At 29.5% G+C, this 25,918-nt stretch overlaps 1 protein-coding gene across 3 annotated transcripts in view; it reads left to right on the forward strand.

The window, feature by feature from the left end:
* nahoda (DOMON-like domain-containing protein nahoda) overlaps positions 1–25,918 on the forward strand; it is a 364,673-nt gene that overhangs the window by 89,810 nt on the left and 248,945 nt on the right. For all 3 annotated transcript variants that reach the window (XM_075361475.1, XM_075361476.1, XM_075361474.1), the window contains exon 2: positions 13,357–13,531. In XM_075361475.1, coding sequence (XP_075217590.1) covers positions 13,378–13,531 — 154 coding nt within the window. In that variant the 5' untranslated portion in view covers positions 13,357–13,377. The remainder of the gene's footprint in view (positions 1–13,356; positions 13,532–25,918) is intronic.

The raw sequence follows: 25,918 nt of genomic DNA on the forward strand, positions 1-25,918 counted from the left end.
GAATATTTAAAAACTGTAAGATTAAAAACTGATATTATATTATATTATTATATTAACTGATATTATTATATTTAAAAACTGTAAGATTATTTTTGACACAAGCAATACTTTCCACCAACCAATATGATCAAGAATATAATTTTATACTTTATTTTCAGTTTTTGTTATAAGGTTAAATTTTTTATATACTCGTATTCCGTACAGAATGAGTAGTGGAAACGATATTTACGATTATGAACGAATTTTGTTGTTCACAATAACAATTAGTATATTTCTGTTATAATTAGAGACCAGATTATATGCAACATAAAAAGCTTGAAATATGCATGCAAATATGCATGAAAAATGTTTAAAATATGGATGAAAAGTATCAAAATATGCAACTTTAAAGTATTAAAAAAATAGTAATTTTTAGTTTTTTTATTTCAAAATCAGCATACAATTAGTAAGTAGTTGAATAACTTATCGATAAATTCGATAATTAACAATTATTTAACATTTTGTTACTTTTGAAAACATAAACATTAGAGGTACTATTCTGCGGTTGCTAAGTGAGCTCTAAGGCCGTGCAGCTAATAGTTTTGGCCGGCTACAACTCAAGATTTCATTTATTAACAAGGTACCCTACCGAAAAATATTGTAAATATAACGAAAATATGCATCATCACTAGAATTTAAGGAAAATGTGCAATAACCGGTGAGAATGGGCTTAATATGCAGATTCGTATAATCCGGTCTCTAATTATTATAATCTATATTCAGTAAGTTTGAAAAATTTATAAAATAGTTTTAATCAAATTATTAGAATTTAATTGCCTTTGATTGCCCAATCTTTGGAATCGTCCGACAAAACTTAGACCTTTATTGTTCCTGTTTCTTTATTGTTTTTTTTTTTTCATGATAGTGTTACTTTAGTCGCTAATGACTGTAATTGTTGATGCGACTGTAAATAAAAGCATTAAAAAAAAAAAGTTAAAATGCCATCGAATTCACTTCTTATAGGGCTAATTTATACTCTAAAGGTTCTAAATATATTTCATTTTCTGGCCATAATCCTTTTAAACATACAAGGTTTCATGTTTTCTGGTGAATTAATCTTATAAAAATAGATTCTTTGACTGTAATGTAATAACGAATAGAGGAATTACGAGTATGATAATTAAAAATGTACATTAGTTAATTATAGGTGAGTATTACAGTTAGTACACATATATCTATATCGGTGTAATAATTATTTGAAGTGTAGTAGTACAACATAGTAATAATAAATTTATTAATACAACTAGGTATTACTACAACTATAGTATTACAGTAGGAGAAATTTAGTTGAACCAATTAAGTATAAGCTACATTATAATGACATTAATTAATTGTACGCAATTAGTTTTTGAAAAAAATAATTTCATTACGGCGCACTATAATTATTATTTATTTATATTTGTTTGGCAGTAAAGGTTAACAGAACAATAAAGTTTTAATAACTATATTAGACCTTATTTTAATTTATAATGTAATTTAATAATTTTGTTTTATAAATATTAGGTTGTGTGTTTGTAATATGATTTTTTTTCACTTCATTCTCGTAAGTTATTTAATTTAAAAAAATATTACTTAATGTTATTGGTATTTATGTTTTGTAATAAATTATTTTCCAAGACTTCATAAGAAATGCAGTAAAATAAATTTGTATTAAAATATTTAAAACTCGTTAATTAGGAATCGATTGGGTCGATTACAACCGATCGCTCATTTTTAACGGGCGATTTTTTGATATACATATATACATACTTATACGTAATGCCATAAACCTATTGGTTGTAAGTGACTTACATCCTTACATAAATCACGACTCCCGTCTGGAAAATACACACGTCATTTTCAAGAATTCAATAGCTATCCCGTATCAGGATAATTAGGGGAAATGAGGAGTGAAGTAGTTTGCCGTATCTTTCTCCACCGAGCTAAATTTATGATCGCATATCAGAACGCTAAGGATACCGAAGTGCAAGCGATATGAATCCTACAAACGAACCTATTGTACACTTAATTTTACTGTATTTCTTTTAGAGAAATCAACTAATTGGTGTTAATTGTACCTATGGTTCATTGCATATGTCACACTTATAAGAAAGACTGGAGTAGACACTAAAAAAACAATAAATTAATGTAGTCGTTCTTGTTACTGCGTAATAGTCTGTAGCATTTTAATCATTTTTTTCTTTATGCGAATAACTTCAAAAGTATATATAATATGTATAAACAAAAGTAAATATCCTTCTCTAACCGTTCATTCCTCAATTTTGATCGCCTCATTAGTTTAGCATCTTCTGGTTTGCCCTACCATATCTCCTTCATTCCCGAAAAAAATGTTAAACGAAGAAAAAATGTAATACTTAGTGAAATTATTAAATTATTCTTTTATGATTATGTTACTCAAAAATAATGAAGTAAGATTACCTAATTTTATTTTTATCAGTTTTTTAAATACTAACAAGTTGCTCACAACGGAAAAAATTTAAAACTTTGATACAAACTGTAACTTTTTTTGTAATGTTTTAATATTTGTAATCAAAACAGTATAAATTTTATTGACCGAGTGCGTTTGAATCCAACGTTTCAGAACTTCGTCTGTTTATTTATATATTAGTAATGCAGTTACATCCGAATGCGATTTCCGATCTTATGAAATGTTTTAGTTCTTGCTTTTATTGATTAAGAAGATTTTTTTATCTACGTTATCGAATAGAAAGACGTTCTGTAATAATTTTTCATAAAACTTTTCACTTCTAAATGGCGGCTGCTATCTTTCTTACTTAACGGATGGAGGAGCGATACGGTGAAAGCGAAATTTCTGTTGCCAAGCTACCGCTGTCGCATACTGAATTCACGGTCTTTCTACTATTCTTGATAGTCCGATTCCTGACATCATTCGCTATTTCCAATCTGACTCTCAGCGGTTACTGTTTCACATTTGACTTCATATTTAAATCTTTATCTTGCCTCCAAATTGAGAAATTAAAAAAAAAATGTAGATAGCTGTGTTTGCAGTCATCCTAGACTCAATATTTATTGATGTCGGGGTCCCTGGATATAATGCTTGTGGTATTATAATAGTAGTGAAATTATTTTTACACTGGGTAAACCTAATAGAATTTTTTATGATAGATAATTCAGTCAATTCATTTCATTAGAGACTTAATTTGTTAAGTTCAGAACAAAATGAGCTACAATTTACGAAACAGTTTTTATGTGTACTTTACTTTATAATAATAGATCGCACTATTTATTTAAAAAAAAATATTTGTAAATATGTACACTATTCTAAGTATAATTCAGCGAAATATCATTATTATGATTATCTGCTGACAATAATTTTTATCAGATGAATAATTTTTACGCCCACACGATATTCTCTTAATATATATATATGAAAACATATAAACAGCCATTTTTCAAGATTATAGTTTTGCTTTTTGTTTTCTTTTCCCCATTTTTTGGAACAGACTTTAAAATACTTATATTTTAAACGCAATGGTTTATTCTGTAATCTACAAGCAATCTTTCTTAATTAATAAAATGTAGCAAGCAGATAACAAAGTAACACGGTTAAAAATTAATTCAAATACAAAAAAAAATATAAAAATGATTTTGTAGAAAATTTTAGGTTATTATATCAGTACTTTTTTTAAATTAAAAGAGAAACGAGCTTGCCACATTGTACACGGTAACCCTATGAGGGTATTAATTTATAAAAATTAATTATTGTTGTAGTACGTAAGTTAGTCGATTTAATTATTGCAGAATAAATTATTTTGAGAAACAGAAGTACGTAACCACGTGTGCGCGTGTAACCGTAATTTTAGTACTTCTGTACTCAAAACAAATTAAAAGGTTGAGAAATGCTACGTTTAATTCGGATAGCGGGCTACTTTTTGACCGATAGAAATACTTTCCCTTTGTTATGTAGGTCTAGTATAACAAACGGGAAAGTAGAAAGATATTTAAACATTCAACATTAATCTTTTTATTTGATTGTATTCTCTCCTATATAAAACTTCTTGGAATTTTTATTTATTTATGTAAATATACTTACCGCTTTGTTTACACGATATACTACGTTGTATTTTTCTTCATAAAGAAACTTTGAAGAAGGGACGTATACATTTTTTCTTATAGTTACGTGTGACAGCTTTGTAATAAAAAAAACATCCGTAACGCAGATGCTTGAACCATCTAAGGATCTAACCTGATGCGGTTTACCTCGGCCTCAAAATAATAAATTCTTTACATATAATGAACGCTAGAATGCATAGATCTATCTTATTTGTATGCTACAAATAAAATAGAGCGGTGAACGCAGTTCTAAGTTAAAGTTTTATCTTTAATCAGATTTTATGTGTTAACTGTTTACCGATGATAATAGTAATTCAACATTCCTTCACATATATACGTGTTTTGAAATTGCAATTTCGCTACGTTAAAATATAACGGTTCCTTTTCACTATAGGTGTACATTTAAAACAACTAACTTGGGCAACAACACGGCAAAATTGTTATGTGTATTTTAATAAATATATTTAATATTGTGGAAAACAAGTAAAGTTTGAGTTAACAAATTTATTATTAGAATTATTAGTTAACAAATTATTAGAATTTATTATTTTAAACCGGATTCACAAAAGGAGGTTCTCAGTTCAACTTCATTTAATTTATTTATTTATAATTATTATATGTATTATATTCAATTCTTATGCTTCAATAAATAGATTGTTTTCAGTAATAACTTTGTTTTTAAACTGAAAAATGATTTAATAAAAGATTTGAAATTACGTTTCCATGAAAAAATATATTCATCATTGTTGTATTGGAGTATATTTTAACGATATATACATATTAATATACCGATGTCATTTAGTAATTAACAATATTTTCGCGTGAAAATTGACGAAAGCTTGCTGAAAAAATTAGTATAAAAAAATATGATTCTTGAAATTATAGGGAGCGTTAGCGTAGATTCGATAATCATTTTACTTGGTTTTACTGCATTTTTTTTCCATTTTTATCTATCGATAGGTTATTCACTTTTTACTTTCTTGTACGAAGTAAAGGAAGTATTGTGAGCCCAAAACATTTCGGTTTTCAGATTTCAACGGAAATATTTATTCTGACCATCCCTGAATCCATTTTGACTATTTTTGGCGTGACGTCTGTATCTCGCATAACTCAAAAACGATTAGTTGTTGTAATATCTAGTACGAAGACTGTTGTAATATCTAGTTGTGCATATCCCGTTTTGATTACAATTGACTGAACCAAAAGTGTCCAAAAAAGCCCGAAATCCAAACAAATTTGGATTTTGGACTTTTTCTTAACTGCAATAATAAGCCCTCATTGACAGCTTTTCAACGATATGTCATACGTAATACTTATTTTCATTGGTTCCAGAGTTAGAGCCAAACAAAATTTTAACTAATGAATTATTTGGATTTTACAAGGGGAAGGCACATCGTTTCGAATCAGACTTCATCTCCTTTTTGTTTTAACTATTTTATTTTAATTTAAATATATTGATTTATTAATAATTATTAACCTGTGATTGTAAAACAACTTCTACGATAAATAATAATTCAATAATAACAATAAAAAAAAAAAAAATTGAAAAATATCATAAGTTATTAATGGAATAAAATTTTATGAATTTTTCATTTTAAAAAAACGTGTATATGTAATTTAACAGGCGTACAAGGAAATCAAGTGGTGTCCACATCGGTTTTTTTTTTCTTTTGCAAACGACTTTTTGAAACAGGCAACTGTTTTTTTAGGGGGAGGGGGGTTTCTAATCCACCGGGTTGGTCTAGTGGTGAACGCGTCTTCCCAAATCAGTTGATTTGAAAGTCGAGAGTTCCAGCGTTCAAGTCCTAGTAAAGTCAGTTGTTTTTATATGGATTTGAATACTAGATCGTGGATACCGGTGTTCTTTGGTGGTTGGAGGTGATATCTAGAAATCTGGAACGAGAAGAAGAGGACATAGAGCGTAAATGGCAGCAGTTTAAACTACCTGAAATTTGCAAATGATGTAGTTCTCTTCTCACAAGAACAAAAAACCATAGACACGTACAGGAAATGCAGGTGGCCGTTGAACCCTACGGTCTAAGAATGAACCTTAAAAAGAGTTAGGTCTTTTCCAACAAGTTTGCCGAGAAAAGAAATATTTTTGTGTCCAAATAAGAACTCACAGATAGATCATTAGATATATCTTGACTAACGGATGTTGACTGAGGGCGATACAGTCAAAGAGTTTGAACGGATAAGATAAGGTTGGATGACATGCTTTCGGAAAACTTAACAGAGTTTACAGGAAATAACTCCCCTTTTTCCTACGAAAAAGGGTTTTGTTTAATGCATCCTGTCGGTTCTTACCTACAGGTGAAACTTGAATATTAACCCGTTCAATCATTATAGAAGCTGCGGATAGCACGAAGAAATGTAGAACCACATGCGGTTGGAGTTACCAGACGGCATAGGAAGAACTGTAAACGGGTCAGAGAACAGACGAAAGTACGTGACATCACCACGATAGTTAAAGAATTAAAATGGCGGTAGACAGATCACGTAGCAGGAAGAACGGATGGAAGATGGCCCAAATTAGCACTTGAATTTATACTGTTAGATGTTAAATGCCCACGAAAAAGACCAAAGGCTCGATGGATTGATGATATTATCATGTATATTGGACCGAACTGGCAGAAGATCGCACAAGAAAATATTATTTGGAAACATGCTGAAGACGTGCTTCATCCTACAGTGGATCGATAACGGTTGAAAATGATAATGTTTATGTAGTAGATTTTTATGTGCGTGTTTATTTTAATTTATTATTTCTAAAAGAGAATGATTTATTTAAGTGTAGTCATACACAATCACACTATTATTTTTCTTTATGATTTATAATAAACTAGCTGGTCAAAGTTCACTTCTCTCACCCTTTCCGTCTAGTCAGGAGTCTCCGTCCCCCTGGACTCCTGCTGTGTTCGTTATCCTCATAATTGTGTGTATAATACCGATTAATAAGAATTAAAGTCTGAAAATCTCTCTTTCCTCCAACGTTTTTCTCGTTCTTGACATAGAAGCTCCTGTTGTAGATGAACATATACCTTTTGATTCCCATTTCCATTATCCTAGAATACCCTATACATCGCTAAAGGGTCAAGGTAGAAAGCTGAAAATCGGATATGTTACAAAACGCTTAGTCTATTATTTTTATATCGAAAAACGAAATTAAAAACGATATTAGTTCGTCGTCCAAGACAGAAAATTCACAACTTAACCCCCAAGTGGGCAAGGAGACTCGATCTGTGGCTTAAAACCTTTCCTGGGTAACACAAATGTATCCTGAAAATTTGAAAGCAACCGGTCGGTTGATTCTCGCGCGATGTTGTTACGAACAGGCAGAACAGCCATAAACTTTCGCATTTATGTAAGTCTAACAACATATAAACACTCCCGGGACAAATAACAATAAACTGTGAAATTTTCAGCGAAATCGGTTAAATGGTTTTTACTTATTAGGACACACACAAAAATTGTCTTTTATTTAGATGATAAATATTTGTTCCATGTTGTTACGTAGTAAATTTTATACTGCGATTTGTAGGGAGAAATTAACTCCCGCCAACTTTGCATTCCATTCCATTCCAAATTTTATAAATATATAAATCACTTAAAAATATAGGTGTGTTACTTTGTAATATACACAAATTATTTTTCATAAATCAATACTATCGTTCTAAAAATATTACAAGAGGGATAAAATCATCGAGGATCAGTGAAAATTTCAACTTTTCAATCTATTCACTTATATAACCAATATTTTTGGAATGCTAAGTAAGTTGAACGATTTGCATTTTGCCTATTTATTTTTTAATAGATATCTGCATGTTTTTTTAATTTTTTATTCTTAAATCATTTTATTAACTTTCCTCAAAAAAATGTATTACGTGTACCTTTGTGTTCGTTTGAGAATTATAATTTGATTTAAAGTGATATAAGCTTGGGATTATAGAATAATTATTGTTTAAATTTAAGTTCTGATTTGATACAAAATAAAACCCATTTTTATTAAAAAATAAACCGTCCTGTCGATATCTGGAAACATTACTAAACTAAAATACAGTTATTTATTAATTAATTTATTGGTTTTACAAAATATGTAATTAATAATAATTTATCATATATATATATATATATATATATATATTATATATATATATAATATATATATATATATATATTCGGTATTGGTATATCGGTATTGATTTAGAAACATTAACATAATTATATATATATATATATATATAATATATTCGGTATTATATATATATTATTCGGTATATATATATATATTATATAATATATATATATATATATATATTCGGTATAATATATATAATATATTCGGTATAATATATATATATATTCGGTATTGGTATATCGGTATTGATTTAGAAACATTAACATAATTATATATATATATATATATATATATATATATATATATATATATATAATTTATTAACAAAACTTAAGTATATTACTTTAGAAAAACGTAACGGTAAAAAATGTAAAATAGATTTAACATTTATCGTTTCATAAAAATGCGAAAGATATTCATAGTTTTAAACTTAGATGTTTTCACATACGAGTATTAGTGGTTTTTTAATTTTAATTTTTACTTTAAATTTTTGCAGATGAAAATTATTTCGCTTTAATATATATTATTTATGGAATTCATAAAATAGCGAAAAAAATAAAGCAAAATTCTTTCCGAATTCTTCATATGGTTATATTATGCGTAACAAATTCTAGTCTAGCTGTATCATAATCTAAATTACTAGCTTCTGTTATAAAGATCTTATCTCGACACCACGAAGTGACTTGGCATTTGTTCGCCTCTAGTTTATTATTATGTTTGCGTTAATATTATTCTCGATTATTATAAAAATAATATAATACTAATAATAATAATTATTATCATTTATTATTGCTAAAAATCCTTTACATAATTCGTATGGTGCTGTTTACAGTTAAGTAGGAGTCATAATTTTGTAATTTACATGTTAACAACAAAAATATGAACTCTGATTAAATTAACAGTAAATTTAATTTAGAAAAAAATATTTTCAAAATTATAATTGAAAAATAATACTGTTTAAGTTATTTAAATTTTGGCTAAAAATTGGCTTCTAAAATTTTGGCTTCTTTACATGGAACTAGCAGTTAATGATGTTAAAGAACAATTTAGATTCGGAGTAACAGTACAAGGTGAAAAGATAAAGATGCTACGATTTGCTGATGATATAGTAATTCTAGCCGAGAGTAAAAAATATTTAAAAGAAACAATGATCGGCATAGATGAAGTCCTACGCAAGAACTATCGCATGAAAATAAACAAGAACAAAAGAAAAGTAATGAAATGTAGAAGAAATAACAAAGATGGACCACTGAATGTGAAAATAGGAGGAGAAAAGATTATGGAGGTAGAAGAATTTTGTTATTTGGGAAGTAAAATTACTAAAGATGGACGAAGCAGGAGCGATATAAAATGCCGAATAGCACAAGCTAAACGAGCCTTCAGTAAGAAATATAATTTGTTTACATCAAAAATTAATTTAAATCTCAGGAAAAGATTTTTGAAAGTGTATGTTTGGAGTGTCGCTTTATATGGAAGTGAAACTTGGACAATCGGAGTATCTGAGAAGAAAAGATTAGAAGCTTTTGAAATGTGGTGCTATAGGAGAATGTTAAAAATCAGACGGGTGGATAAAGTGACAAATGAAGAGGTATTGCGGCAAATAGATGAAGAAAGAAGCGTTTGGAAAAATATAGTTAAAAGAAGAGACAGACTTATAGGCCACATACTAAGGCATCCTGGAATAGTCGCTTTAATATTGGAAGGACAGGTAGAAGGAAAAAATTGTGTAGGCAGGCCACGTTTGGAGTATGTAAAACAAATTGTTGGGGATGTAGGATGTAGAGGGTATACTGAAATGAAACGACTAGCACCAGATAGGGAATCTTGGAGAGCTGCATCAAACCAGTCTGAACCAGACTGAAGACAAAAAAAAAAATTTGGCTAAAAAAACGATAGTAAACTGAAAACAAACTACCAATAATTTAATTACTTTTAATTTGATGTCATCTTTAAAATATCAACATTTAAAAAAAAAATTAATAACGTATTCTTATGTTGGTTTTACTGTAATTTAGATTTTTTTATTTACCAAATGGGTATCATAAAAGAAACGCCGCCTGTTTGAAAAAAAAAAAAACAATTATTCGAAAGAAACGCTAAGGCGAGAAAGCTCTAAAAATAATAAAAGGAATGCAGATAACAATTTAAAGAGACTATTTCTGAAATAACTTAAGACTATGGAACGCCGGAGCATTTGTTATTACTTTACGTTAAATTTTCCAACTATTTTTGTAGAATTTTTCTTACATAAAATATTTAGAATATTAAAATGACATCAGACTATGTATATTATTATAATATAACAATCTAACGCTAAGCAACGATTACAAAATATATCGTCATGTCATTTATACAGACACATACAATTATTTTTTTAAAAGTTTTCAATTCAAGTTATCTAGTTACTACAGGGCTACCGCAGGAACCTCCTTTAAAAAATAATAAAGAGGAATATAAATTGCTTTATTTTTGAAAAAAAACGGATGTGGACAGTACATGACTTCCTTGTACGTCTATTAAATTACATGTATTTTTTATTACATTTTTTCATGCTTTTTTTTTTGTTGTTATTGAATTATTATTCATTGTAAATTTTTTTTTTACAATCACAGGTTAATAATTATTAATAAATATCGTTAATGTTGTTATCAATAATTAATTATTAATAATATTATTAATTTATATCATTGATTTTGTTTTACAGTATATTTAAATTTAAAAAAAAGTTAAAAAAAAATGAAGTCAGATTCTCGCGTCTTCTCCTTATAAGATCCAAATATTTCATTAATTAAAATTTTATTGGGCTATAACTCTGAAACCAATGAAAATAAGTACCGCTTATGATATACGTTGAAAAGCTCTCTATGGGGGACTTATTACAACACTTAAGAAAAAGTTCAAAATTCAATTTTTTTTGGATTTTGACCTTTTTTGGATACTTTTGTTGCAGTAAATTGCAGTCAAAAGGGGAGGTGCAGAACTAGATGTTTCAACAGTCCTAAATCCAAAATTTCAATATTCTACGGCTAATTGTTTTTGAATTATGCGAGATATATACGTACGTACAGACGTTACTCTGAAACTAGTCAAAATGGATTCAGGGATGGACAAAATGGATATTTCCATTGAAATCTTAAAAAACCGAAATTTTTCGCGATAACAATACTTTCTTGTACTTCGTACAAAGGAAGTAAAAAGTAAGGTCCAAACATTAATTTAAACATTTATTACGTACAAGTCGAACCACCTCCTTTTTGTTGTCTGTTACAAAATATGTATATGTATGTTTTATATATATAACAGATGTTATGTATATAAAATATATACATATATTATGTTATATTTTAACCACCAGGATCACCGTTACAGGATGAGATGAATGACAGTTTTTTTAGTTGTGAAAATGCCATGTCTGACCGGGATTCGAATCCGTGGCCTCCGAATGAAAGGCCCAGACGCTACCACTCGTCACGGAGGTCTGCCTGTTAAAAAATATCGTTATTTCTCTTGTCATTAATATTTTCACTTACGAACGCTATCGTACTCAACTTTTTTGAGGAAGAAATTTTATGATGACTGGTTGAAGGATTTTGATTTTGTTTTATATCATTTAATTCTGATTTTCCTGTACCTTTTATCACTCTTGTTAATGACGTAAAGTATTATTTTTATTAATTTCCCATTTATGATATTTACACACATCGTTTTTTACTCATTATTCACTGATTATTCTGTTACTCAGAATATTAGAATATCAATCTCAGCTGATGATCGACCATTTTTTTATATTTTAAACTTGCAGTACCATTTATCTCTCATGTAAAAACAGCTGTATACAGGTGGATTATGTAAAATTCGACAAAATCTGCAATATTACAGTCATCCTGCACAGAAATATGGCTATTTTACAACTCTTCACTGTTGGCTTCCTTGGGCGTAATCTTGATTGACACCGTACCTGGAAACATCATATTAAAACGAGACATCTCATTTTATACTTTCGAATGAAGATTCTTTCAAATTTACTCATTACAATTCACAGATTTATCTAAAATAACAATTGTTACAATACATGTAATTTCTTAAACTCATGCAGATGTGTGGAATTAAGATTTTTGGATACGCTAAAAAATAATTTTAAATTCACACTAATTTTCCGGTGAAAATTTTACATTTGATCATCAATGCTTCATAATTTTTTTAGTAATTTCATAATTATATAGTAAAAAAACTTCCTTTAAAACATATTGATCGTAATTCCTTACGTTCATTATCCTAGTAACAGAAAATTTACTAAAAATATTAATTTCTTTGGTTTTCAGTCGCTAATAGAAAATTCGTTTACGTTATCTAGTGGCTAATAAAAAAAAAATAAATAAATTTATTTTCACAGGTAAATTGTCGAAATTTGACTAAATAAATGTTGTATGCTTATATTTTTTCACAATAAAAAATTGTTCTTCATGAGTGCTTGTAGTACTAGTTAATGCGTACGGTGGGAGATCATCTTTCGCCTTGACATTATCGCGTCGGCGTTGGATCTCCTTGTAAACTGGAGGAGCAGACCGAATGGGCAATAGTGGAGAGTTTTATAGTGTACATATTGAAGTTTTATGATTGAGTTTTAGTAATTATAATCTAATCACAGATTACCATCTATTCTAAAATTTCCTCTAATATAAGGTGTTATAAAAAATTATATACAAGATTATTCTCCAGATTATTTATTCCCAATAATCAGATATCAGACGTTAGGTAAATCCACAAAATTGTAAAAAATTGAAAGCATGAGGTACAGAAAACTTCCTCATATACAATTTTATCCATAAAACAATGATACTGAGTGTTTGACTTATTACCTTGTCATTTTATGTTTCTATTTAACCCTTTTAGCAACGTCGTCTTGTTGATGTGTTCTTTAATGCAGTTTTTGATTTAAAATAAAAATTAAAAGAAGATATTTCTTATAAAACAAATTACCGTACATATTGTACAGATTATTATAAATGGAAATTAACCTTAATGCGTCTAACTATTTTAATGTATTCATTTTTTCGTTATATAACTTATACATTTACTTAATAGTGTTTTCTTTTTTGTTATAGGTGTAGAATCAGCGTGATGTGATGCAGTTGCAGTGGTATTGGACGCTAGCCCTAGCGTTGGGTTTAGCCAATGAGGCTGTATCTCACGTCGCTCTTACTTTTCCACCAGCTAGAAAATACGATTTAGATTTCCTTGATAATAGTCGAACAAAGGGACCATGTGGCATGCCAAAAGGTAAGTTATTTTAAATTATATTTTCTACATTTTAACAAACTACCACATAATCATAAATATGATTTAAGATAATTATATGATACTATTGATTATGATAATCATAAATATGATTTATGTTATTTCAAGATATGACGTTTAAAACTTATAAAATAAAATAGTATTATAATAAATGAGTTTCGATTTATTTATTTTTTTTACATGAAATATAAAGTAAACAAATGTAACTAACATATTATGTGTAAATAAGCAAATCTTTTGGCAAGCATGAGTTGCATAATATAAATACATAAAAAACAAAATTAATACTGCGTAGAAAAATATTACTGTACAGGCACACGCCACGCGCGCGCGCGCGCGTGACCACACACACATTTATTTTTATATATATATATATACAATTACAGATTATATACAATATATAATATTATAATATATAATATTATATAATATATGTATTATATTACAATTACAATATATATATATATATATATATATATATATATATATATATATATATATATATTACAGATTTCGTTGTGGAATTACTTTAGTACAAGACGATTGTAAATTTATTACTACCAAATCATAAGTCTGATTTCATGTAAATTTTATTACATAAAAAAAAAAATAAATATATATATATATATCTAGAGATGATTCATATCAGGTTGTCTAAAACGTATTGAGCCTTTGGAAGCCAAAATTACTGTTTTTGAAACATAACATTAGAGACCACACAAGCACCAATTTTTTCAATAAACTGCCATTTTTCCGGCAACACCATAATTCCGTCTTTATAGACCTCCTGTGGTTTCCGGTCAAAAAATTTTGACACGTGTTTTTCACAGGTCTTTTTGAAATTAACTTAATTCCATTCAGGGAGTTTTGCAGATAACTGCCTTAAAGTCCTAGTAAAGGCAGTTATTTTTATGCGGATTTGAATACTAGATCGTGGATACCGGTGTTCTTTGGTGGTTGGGTTTCAATTTACCATACATCTCAGGAATGGTCGAACTGAGACTTTACAAGACTTCATTTACACTCATACATATCATCCTCATTCATCCTCTGAAGCAATTCCTGAACGGTAATTCCCGGAGGCTTAACAGGAAAAAGAAGGGAGTTTTACAGAGACCGATACAAATGATAGTCTGACGGTGCCAGGTCCAAGAAAAACGGTGGATACATTGAAACCTCCCAGTCAAGTTCTCTGAATTTCTGACGGGTCGTTAAACATGTATGCGGTCTGGCATTGTCAGCGCAATATACTACATCCTTTGACCAGTTCAGGCCGTTTCTTCTCGCACTAACTGTCGACAGAACAGGTCTCAGTCTATCGTTCTGACTGGCGGTAGTAACTCGTGACGCACGATGGCCTTCCGATCCTATCAAACCCACAGCATAATATTCTTGTGGCTTTGCCACAGACCGTGGAGCTTCTTCTCCCTTTGAACAATATTTTTTTTGGACATTGTTGTTGTAGGTTATCCTTTTTTCAACGTGGTGATCAACCGCTTTAGAAACGGCTCGATTTAGTTACGTTTCACTAGAGATTCGCAGATAACCCACCGGGTTGGTCTAGTAGTGAACGTGTCTTCCTAAATCAGCTGATTTGGAAGTAGAGAGTTCAAGCGTTCAAGTCCTAGTAAAGTTAGTTATTTTTACATGGATTTGAATACTAGACCGTAGATACCGGTGTTCTTTATTGGTTGAGTTTTAATTAACCACATACCTCAGGAATGGTCGAACTGAAACTGTACAAGACCACACTTCATTTACACTCATACATATCATCCTCATTTACCCTCTGCAATATTATCTGAACGGTAATTACAGGAGGCTAAACAGAAAAAAAAGGAAAAGAGATTCGCAGAAAAAACTTTGATCGGGTGAATTTTTCTGTGTCATATCATGCGGCACACAAACGTCGAGCTTCTTTTTGTACCCAGCTTTCTTCCAACGGTTTAATATTGTTTGGTGATGCATGTTTAGGTCATTTGCGATGTCACGATATTTACATGCCGGTCATCCTCACTTTTGTCAGTATATGATAACGATACCTCGTGCGTACAAGCTATCTCGTGCTCGATACTTATTATCTATTATAATAATACTTATATAATAATATAAGTATTATATAATAATACTTTGTTGCAATGCTTTATATTTTATTTTTTTTTAAAAATGTGATAAAAAAATCCAAGTACAAGGCTACGGCATAACAAGATAGAATGTAAAACAGCTGTTAATTAATTTCCATAGATAGTGAAAAAAACAATTTTTTTGTATGTGGTTTTTGAATAAACTGGAAGAGATAATCTTTTTAATAGAACTCCTTTTTATTTGTCTGGGTGAATTATGCGGCCTTGGCCTTCTTTTTATTAAATAAAATCCCTTTTTTACCTAATTTGCATATTAAATGTAACTTTTAGTTTTATAAATGTAAAAGAATTTTCAAGTAAATTTTATTTTCAGATGTTGTTCGAATAGGTTGTTTTTTAATTGCGAGGAATTTTTTTTGTGAACAAAATTTTATACTAGCAGAATATTTAGTATTGACTATGTCTTTTTCACGATATTATTTGATAGTTGATAGTAAAAATGTTCTTTTAGATCGTGTATTAGTAGTTTTCACTCTTCTACCGTCATTAACCTGTAAACTAAACTCTATAATGTTAATGTAATTGTTTTAAAAATTAGTTGAATTAAACGAAGTTATTCAATGTTATTAATATGTAAGTTCCTATTATTGGAATGAATATTATTTGTTATTTTAGAAGAGAAATAATATAGATCGATATTCCGAAAAAAATATTCTACTTTCTTTATTTCTTTTCCTCAGAATCTTATATTAGAATGAATTTCCAAAGTATATATAAAAAAAATTAGTTTCTTGTAAAGGGGAAAAGAAGCTTCTGTTAAAAAATTTCCCTTGGGAGTCATTGAAAACTTAATTTTTAATGTTTGCAATTTTACGGAATTTTATTTGTTTACGCAATTATATTTTGTTTTATACTGTTAGTTTTTTATTATACAGGGAGGGGCAGAAATAACTCCCGAATTTGCCACCGTCGTAGCTCAGCGCTAGTGGTAGTAGGCGGGTCCGGACTGGTTCCATAGTGTTGCTATTGGTCTGTTGTTGCAATTTTCAGTCGCTAACATGGCGTGGAGCGGTGAATATCGTCCTTTCGTCATCCAAACTTATTTTAAAAATAGTGATTCTGTAATCTGTACGCAGCGATTATTTCGTACACATTTCGGGATAAGTCGACACGGTGCAATCCCAGATAGGAAAACCATTCTAACACGGGTTAGAAATTTTAGAGTTACGAGTTCGGCTATGAAAAAACCACCGCCAGGTAGACCTCGCGGCGTTCCAACTCCACAGAACGTTCAACTACTCCAGCAAGCAGTTACACGATCTCCAAGGCGTCCAGCCCGTAGGCGCGCTGGACGCACCTATTGGGAATATCTGATCGAAAGCGAGAAGAATTTTACACCAAGACCTGCATTTCCACCCGTATAAAATAATGGTTGTGCAGGAACTTAGTAAACGTGATCGGGCCAGTCGTATTGCATCTTGTCACGCTATCCTTGAAAATGTTCCAAACAATGCAGCCGTACTCTTATCTGACGAAGCGCATTTTCATTTATCGGGTTATGTCAATAAGCAAAATTTTCGTTATCGGGAAGAAAAAATCCTAGACAACTGCACGAGCGATCTCCCTATAGGCAAGATGTTACAGTTTGGTGTGCTGTAGCAGACTTTGGAATCATAGGCCCGTATTTTTTTGAGGAGGAAAGGCGAACAGTTACAGTTACGTCTCAACGTTATATACACGTGCTAAACAACTTCCTGAAGCCGAAACCGAATGAAATTGGAAATCGTGTTGTACGGTATCAACAGGATGGTGCAACCGCTCACACAGCAAGACAATCTATGGAAGTCCTAAGACAAATGTTTCCAGGGCGTTTAATCTCACTGCGAGGTAACATGCCGTGGCCAGCTCGTTCACCCGATCTTGCTGCTTGTGACTTCTTTCTATGGGGCTACTTAATGAGTAAAGTCTACAAAAACAAACCGAAGCTGCTATCCGACACGAAATCGCGGAAATTGCACAAGAGATGACGACGAGAGTAATGCACAATTTCCGAGTGAGGCTTCAGTCGTGTATAGAGAATGACGGTCGCCATTTAAATGATATTATTTTTAAGTAACTGAAACTTTAATCATTTAGATAAATAAATGGCAATGATAATTGTTATTATGGTATAATAAAAGTTTAACTAAACTCTATTACGTATTTTATTATTAGCCCTTCAAACTGGTGAGTTATTTCTGCCGCTCTCTGTATATACATATATACTAGCAACCCTTCGTGGCTTCGCTCGCGCTATTACTTAAGTTTCCCCGTCGTGGTCAATTTTTTTTATTTTATGTTTTTTATCAAATAACCGGAAGCACGTGCAGTCAGTCGCATCGCACATACAGTAACAGTGACAGTGGCTGTGTTGATTGAGCCGCCGCGCCGTACACAGCCCCACCACTTAAAAAAAATTGAAATTCAAAACACCCGAAAATTGTTTTTAGACATTTATCTGAAGAGTATTTGCTGGATCAAATACTCTTCAGATTTTTTATTTTTTGATTGTTTTATTTGTTGATCTACTGAATATTTCTTTTATATAGTCAAAAAGGGGGAAAATTTACAATCATTTTTCGAAATTTGATTATCTCTATTTACCCCTTTCGAGGTCGAATTTCAAAAAATCTAGAAATCTTTTTTAGATATTTACATGAAGATTACACACACCAAAAATCAATTTTTTATATCTTCATTCGATACAGAGAAATTTAAAAAAAATAGTAAAACTTATTGTAAACCAATATTAACCCTTTAAACATGGAATTTCAAAAAATCAATTCTTAGTATGTTTTTAAATCATAAAAAGAACTTATGTACAAATTTTCATCAATTTTTTTTTTTTAGTAGTTTTTGCTGGATGTTAATTATGAATCACTCACGAATGTATTTTTTGTAAATGTAGATATAGTAAAATATATTTTTAATTATTTGCCGACCCTGAACGAGAACATATATGTTTATTTTATATATATATATCGTAATTAAAAAAAAAGAATAAAAACAATATTTTTTTCTTTGAGGGTGGATAAATAATTTAAGATGAAACTTCTATTAGGATAATTAAATCAGGACAACTTAATCCTGCTTGCACGTTAGGTTGAAATTAGTTAGGCTCATGACACAGACCCACCGGGTTGGTCTAGTGGTGAACGCGTCATCCCAAATCAGCTGATTTGGAAGTCGAGAGCTCCAGCGTTCAAGTCCTAGTAAAGCCAGTTATTTTTACACGGATTTGAATACTAAATCGTGGATACCGGTGTTCTTTCGTGGTTGGGTTTCAATTAACCACACACATTAGGAATGGTCGAACTGAGAATGTACAAGACTACACTTCATTTACACTCATACATATCATCCTCATTCATCCTCTGAAGTATTATCTAAACGGTAGTTACCGGAGGCTAAACAGGAAAAGAAAGGCTCATGACACAAATGTTAACAGGTCATGGGACTTTTGAGTATTATTTGCATAAATTCAGCAGACGTAGTTCCCCTTGCTGCATGTTTTGTAGTAGGGTGGATACTGCGGAACATTCAATCGTCAAGTGTGAGGAATGGCGCATTTTATGTTGGCAGGTTTGCCTGGATAGGCTCCAGCCAGAGACTTACCTTTTGTTTAATTCGTTTACACTAAAGTGCTACGCAACAAAGTCGTGGAGGGGCGCCGGCGTGGATTTCAGAGTTAGGGAAGGGCGGGTAGCCCCGGTCGTGAGAGCAGGCATGCCGAGGTGTGTTGGTTACGATGATCGACCGGGGACTCCGGGGTCCTTAGGCTGGGGTGAGGCAAAATAAAAGACCCAGACCCGGTTGCTGGGTTGAGGACCGGGGACGACTTGGTCAAGCCCGGTTCTCCCTGCTCAGTGGTTAGAGGCGTGAGGCATTAAAGAATATAGACCGAGATCCGGTCTCCGGGAAGGGACCGGTACAACTCTTCTCGGAGATTAGAGGCAGGCGATAAAAAAATATCCTCCGGGGGGCTGAACTGCCATGTCGGACGTCCTGCCGGTAGGTGGGGAGGTCCTTTTAGAGTTGAAGGATGCTCTCCCTAGATTGAACTTTACTTGATTGTATGTCCGGCCCAGGGGAATAAGGGATTTATTTTTTTTGTCTTCAGTCATTTGACTGGTTTGATGCAGCTCTCCAAGATTCCCTATCTAGTGCTAGTCGTTTCATTTCAGTATACCCTCTACATCCTACATCCCTAAAAATTTGTTTAACATACACAAACGTGGCCTGCCTACACAATTTTTCCCTTCTACCTGTCCTTCCAATATTAAAGCGACTAATCCAGGATGCCTTAGTATGTGGCCTATTAGTCTGTCTCTTTTTTTAACTATATTTTTCCAAATGCTTCTTTCTTCATCTATTTGCCGCAGTACCTCTTCATTTGTCACTTTATCCACCCATCTGATTTTTAACATTCTCCTATAGCACCACATTTCAAAAGCTTCTAATCTTATTTCAATAAGGGATAATGAAAAAAAAACACAGATATAAAAAATATAAATCTAAGTAATGGACTTCTCCCTCATTGTTTGAGAAATACAAAGATTGCCTAAAAAACAAATGCAGTCTGATTCAGAATGGCATAAAAAACTACATAACTTCAATTTGTATGTTAATAGAACTTTCTATATAAATTGTTTTTGTTGCCTTATATAAAAAAAAATAAAACAATAAAATTCCATAACGGGTAATTTTTATTAGTCATAAGCCAAAATAGAATTTAGAGGATATTCACATGTAGAGTAAGTTTTAGTCAGCGGCCCAAAATATTAATACACTAAAAATTGTGCTCTAAAAGAGTATGCCTCTGCTTACTTTATTATCGGGTTATCTAAGTTAATTTTCGGCTTTTAGAAATATTATTTAAATTTCAATAAACATAATTATATATTTTCACGTCGGGGTATGAAATTTTGGCGTACACCGGTACTAATGTACAAAGAAAAATTCTGCTTTGTTGATATACATTGATTAAAACTACTTGGCCGACCATTTAACTCATTAAAATAAAAAGAAAAGTTTCCTATAAATATCTGATAACGATTTGTTTTTCCTTTCTCTATTTTTTTCCTTTAAAACTTTATGATTTATGAATTATGAACGATCATTCTTTACGAAATTAATATTAACGAATTTAATGATTTCAACTCTGAAAATGGTAGCCATCTCAATTTATTTTATTAGAATAATTTTAATTAATTATACTTTATTAAATAAGGTAAGCTAAAGCATAAAGCATTTTACTTTTAGCAAAATTAAGCTAAATTTGTTTGAAGTATTTATCTTTATTTCTCTAATTTCTCTTCAAATTAGGATGATTATTTGAAAAAATAATAATTTTGTGCTTGTTTTTATTATTTTATACGAAATTTGGTTCGTTATTTTTCAATAAGTAATAATTTTTTAAATTATTGGCTACTTAGTTTTGAAACGTGATATACTAACACATTCTCCAGTTAATAGAAAAGCTTCTAGAATGAAAAAACATTTGATCGAAAGAATATTTAAAAGAAATTGTTTTGTTATGAACGAAATCCGATTATAATTTTTTAATGCAATTTTAGAAAGATTAGCTTTCAAGTACAATTATGTTATTTATAAACTATTTTCGTACTTTTCTTTTACGTCCAAAGAAGAATTATTCAAATCTATAATTTCATGAAATGAATGAATAATTTTTTTTTTAAATGTGCCTATTATTTAAATTATCACTGTTTTTAGAAACTTTCCAATATCAGACGCACGCAATTTTAGTTTAATAAAATGAAGAATATAAAAAAATTATTATTATTTATACTTCATAAACATTATTAATAGTATTTCTGTATTTTAATTTAAAATCCATTTAACTTATCGAGAAATTAACTTCTCATACATCTTTTAAAAATTAAAAATCAGAGATTATATAATTTTTTTACACGATTTAATGGCATATATTTATTATCTCAAATAAATTATTTTAAATCTCAAATCACCTTACCGATTTAAAAATAATATAATTTTTTTTTTCAAATTTGTTTAACGTTGGATCGATTCACTATTGGATTCAACCAATATTCAATTTATTTCTGTGTTAATTTGAACCATGTAAACCGATCAATTAATATAATGATGAAAATGCCGGGATTTACTTTCCAAAAAGATCCTGCAATTTTTTTTTTTGCCAATAATTTCATTTATCTTTTTATTTCTCTCTTTTAAATGCACGTGTAAGTGTAAACTAGACTAAAAAAAAAACTAAAGTAAAACTAGTAAACTAGTAAAACTAGACTCTAAAAATAAAAAAAATAGTATGGAAGATTTTTTCCATGTTTGCAAACTCCTTATTTCTGGCTTTTATGAAGCTTATCGTATTAATTTTTATAAAATAAATCATTTTTTAATTATTGAATCATTTGGAAGATTATTATCTATATTTAGCAGCTTTCCCTTTCCACTAATCGCTAATAGAGAAAAGTTTTTACAGTCGGTAAAATAACTTAAATAAATATATGTTCGGTAACGAATCGCTTCTCGTTACTATGTTGAAATATCTAACAGAAAGTGTTTTCTTTTGAAGTAGCAATTTCATTTAATTACCATTAGTTATTTTCTTATTGCATCTGTTACGCTTGACGTATCGTTAATACGGATTGCAGAGCACAGAATTTATCAGTAAACAAAAATATTAATTACTTAAAAAAAAAAAAATAGAATAATGATATCAATAAAGTAATGAAATATGCTTATACAAACGAGTATAAAACCCGGTTAAGTAATTTTCATGCATTATATAATGACGTACAGGTAATGAAGTTATTTAAATTATTACATATGTTATTATATTTTAAAAGTAGAACATTTTATTAAGTATTATTGATATTATAAAAGATAAAAATAATTATGTATGTACAAACAGACCTACATTTGCTTTACTAGATTTAATTACTAACATCGTATTTTATAATTCTACTGATTACTTGTTTAGTAAAAATAGACGCTGAATAAAGAAATTACTGGTCAATGGCATTTTTGACTGACATGTCCAGTTTTACTCGCTTATTAAAATTGTGGAATGTGTTTCCTAAAATATTCATCTACAGATGTTCGGATAAGAGAAACGGAGAACAAATTGAGGTTTTTTAAAATATGTTAAAAATGATTTTTTTTTACACGAAATATGCAATCATATTTTCTTTAAACCTTTAAAAGTGAGATTATATAGAATTATATTTCCATATAATCTAGTTTGTTGTTTTATTCTGTTCGTTAAAAAAAAACCCCGAGTTATGATTATTACAGTAATCTTATAATGCGTAATTATTTTTTTTGCTTGCAAGATCATCACTCTAGAACCAACCTACAAATTCCTTTCAAATTTTCAAAATACACTCGTGTTATCCCAGGCAAGGTTTTAAGTCCCAGATCGAGGTCCTAGCCCCTTTGGGCGTTAATATATTAAAAATATTCATTAAACAAAAATTAATCCTTTACTTCATTATATTTCTGTCACCATGACAAAATAAATAAACTAAAATGACTAATTCTTTTTTATTTAATGATTATCAGTAAAATACTTAATATTTCAGAACCATGAAGATATCGAGCCCTTACTGGGTAGTATTTTTATATAACCATATGAACTCACACTGGCAGTTTTGTAATTACCTAAATTACATAAGTTGAACGTAATTTTATAAAAAAATAAACAGAATCACATATTATTGTTCTTGTAATTTTTAATTTATAAACTTATAAATATTAAACATATTAACGTATATTAAAAATCTGATGTGGAAACCGCATGACGTCCTTGTACGTCTATTAAATTACATATACACATTTTTCCTGCACTTCATTTATTTCATTTGAAAGTGAGATATCCTCCAATTATCTAATAAAAGTGGATAGTTACACAACTGGTAAAATATTAGTTTTTATTAACATCAAATATTTATACAATTATTAATTCAACAATCTTACCTGAAATATTAGGTTATAGTAAAAGTCCCTTGATTACTCTTTAAATAAATTGATTTCCAAATAATCCAATAATAAAAACTGATTATTCTACAACGTAAAATCAAAATTAATATTTTTAAATAGTATATACGAGTTCACTAAACGGAATAGTTTATTATTAACTTTTACTTATACGACACACCAGAAATCTGAAATTCACACCAGAAATCTTCTGCATATTATGCACAAGTGAAAAAATGTTCAACAATTACTTTAAATTGAATACAATTTAAAAATGTATTTTATTTTTCTGTCAAATAAATAAAATTTTTATTTAACAATAAATATACAATTTTTATAAGAATTTTTTAAGGAAATCCACAAATAATACGATTCTAAATTATAATTTTCAATTAATATTAAATAATCAAATATTTCACCAAATCTATTATTTTTGTTTTATTTCACTACTAATTTTATTTAACTAATATTTTTTTTATTATTGAATTATTATTTATTGTAAAGAATTTTTTATAATCACAGTTTAATAATTATTAAATCAATATATTTAAATTAAAAAAAATAAATAAAAGAGAAAAGTTAAAAAAAAAACAAAAGGAGAAAAAGTCTGATTCGAACCGATGGGCCTTCCCTTTAAGATCCAAATATTTCATTAATTAGAATTTTAATTCTAATTTCTATTGCAATCAAAAAGGAAGGCACACAACTAGATAAAATTACAACAGTGCAACAGTGTTACAACAGTGCTAAATTCAAAATTTCAACATCTTCAGTTAATAGTTCCTTTGAGTTATACGAGGTATGTACGCACATACATACATACGAACGTACAGACGTCACGTCGAAACTAGTCAAAATGGATATTTCCGTTGAAACATGAAAAACTGAAATTTTTCACGATCACATTTCCTCTACTTCGTACAAGGAAGCAAAAAACAAAAACTAAGATTTTTTCCGTAAATAGTTATTTTTTAATTTCTTGTACGAAGTAAAGGAAGTATTGTGATTGCGAATAATTACGGTTTTATAAATTTCAATAGAAATAATAATTTTGACCATCCCTGAATCCACTTTGATTAGTTTCGGCGTGATGTCGGTACGTATGTACGTACTTATGTGCATATGTATCTCGCGTAACTCAAAAACGATTAGCCGTAGGATGTTGAAATTTTGGATTTAGAACTGTTGTAACATCTAGTTGCGCGCTTCCCCTTTTGAATTCAATCGACTGGACCAAATGTGTCAAAAAAGGCCCAAACTCCAAACAGATATGGGTTTTGGACTTTTTCTTAACTGCAGTAATAAGCCCTCATTGACAGTTTTTCAACGATTTATCATAAGTGGTACTTATTTTCATTGGTTACAGAGTTATATCCAAATAAACTTTTAATTAATGAAATATTTGGATGTTCAAAGAGTCGAATCAGACTTCTCCTTTTTCTTAAACTTTTTTCTTTTAACTTTAAATATATTAATTTATTAATAATTATTAATTCCGATTAAAAAAAAAATTACGATAAATAATAATTCAATAGTAACAATAAAAATAAGAAAAAATATCAGAAGTTATTAATAAAATAAAATTTTATGTACTTTTCAATTAAAAAAAAAAAAAACAAAATGTGTATATGTATTGAAATAGGCGTACAAGGAAATTATGTGGTCTACACATCAGATTTTTTTTGTTTAAATTTTATTATGAAATGTAAAATTAAAAACAAATCTACCTTAACTTAAATTTATTTTTTAGATTTTTTTTACTAAACGTAACGTAATCGAATTTTTCCTGAAAAAAATAATTTTATGAATTGGTTATGTTTTGCCTACAACGTTGGGCGTATTTGCTCATATCTTGTTCAATTTTTAGGATATAATAAAAAAAAAAACAAAATGAAAACTGTCAAAAATTATTTCTCTGAAAATTTTTTTCTGTAAATCCTTATTTATGAAGGCTATCGCAAAAGACTTCATTCTAGATTAAATACTATACGTAAATCTCTTTTCATGGCGGTGAGGTCGAAAGATGAAAAAAACTTAATACGAATAAAATAAAAAATTGTAGGAAATTATAATCTTTAAATAAGTATGATTATGTTTGTATTTTTTTTTTTTTAATTAATAGTATTTGATTTATTTCAAAAGCTTAATTTTATTCCCTTAACTCCTCTCCCAACGATTTGTTTACCATTCGATTTTCTGGAGTTATTCAAGAATTTAATAAGTTAACAATACAAAGAAGTGAAAGGTTCGTAATTATTTCCTTACTACATCT

Source organism: Lycorma delicatula, chromosome 3, assembly GCF_047948215.1.
Source record: "Lycorma delicatula isolate Av1 chromosome 3, ASM4794821v1, whole genome shotgun sequence".
Taxonomy (NCBI): Eukaryota; Metazoa; Arthropoda; class Insecta; order Hemiptera; family Fulgoridae; genus Lycorma; species Lycorma delicatula.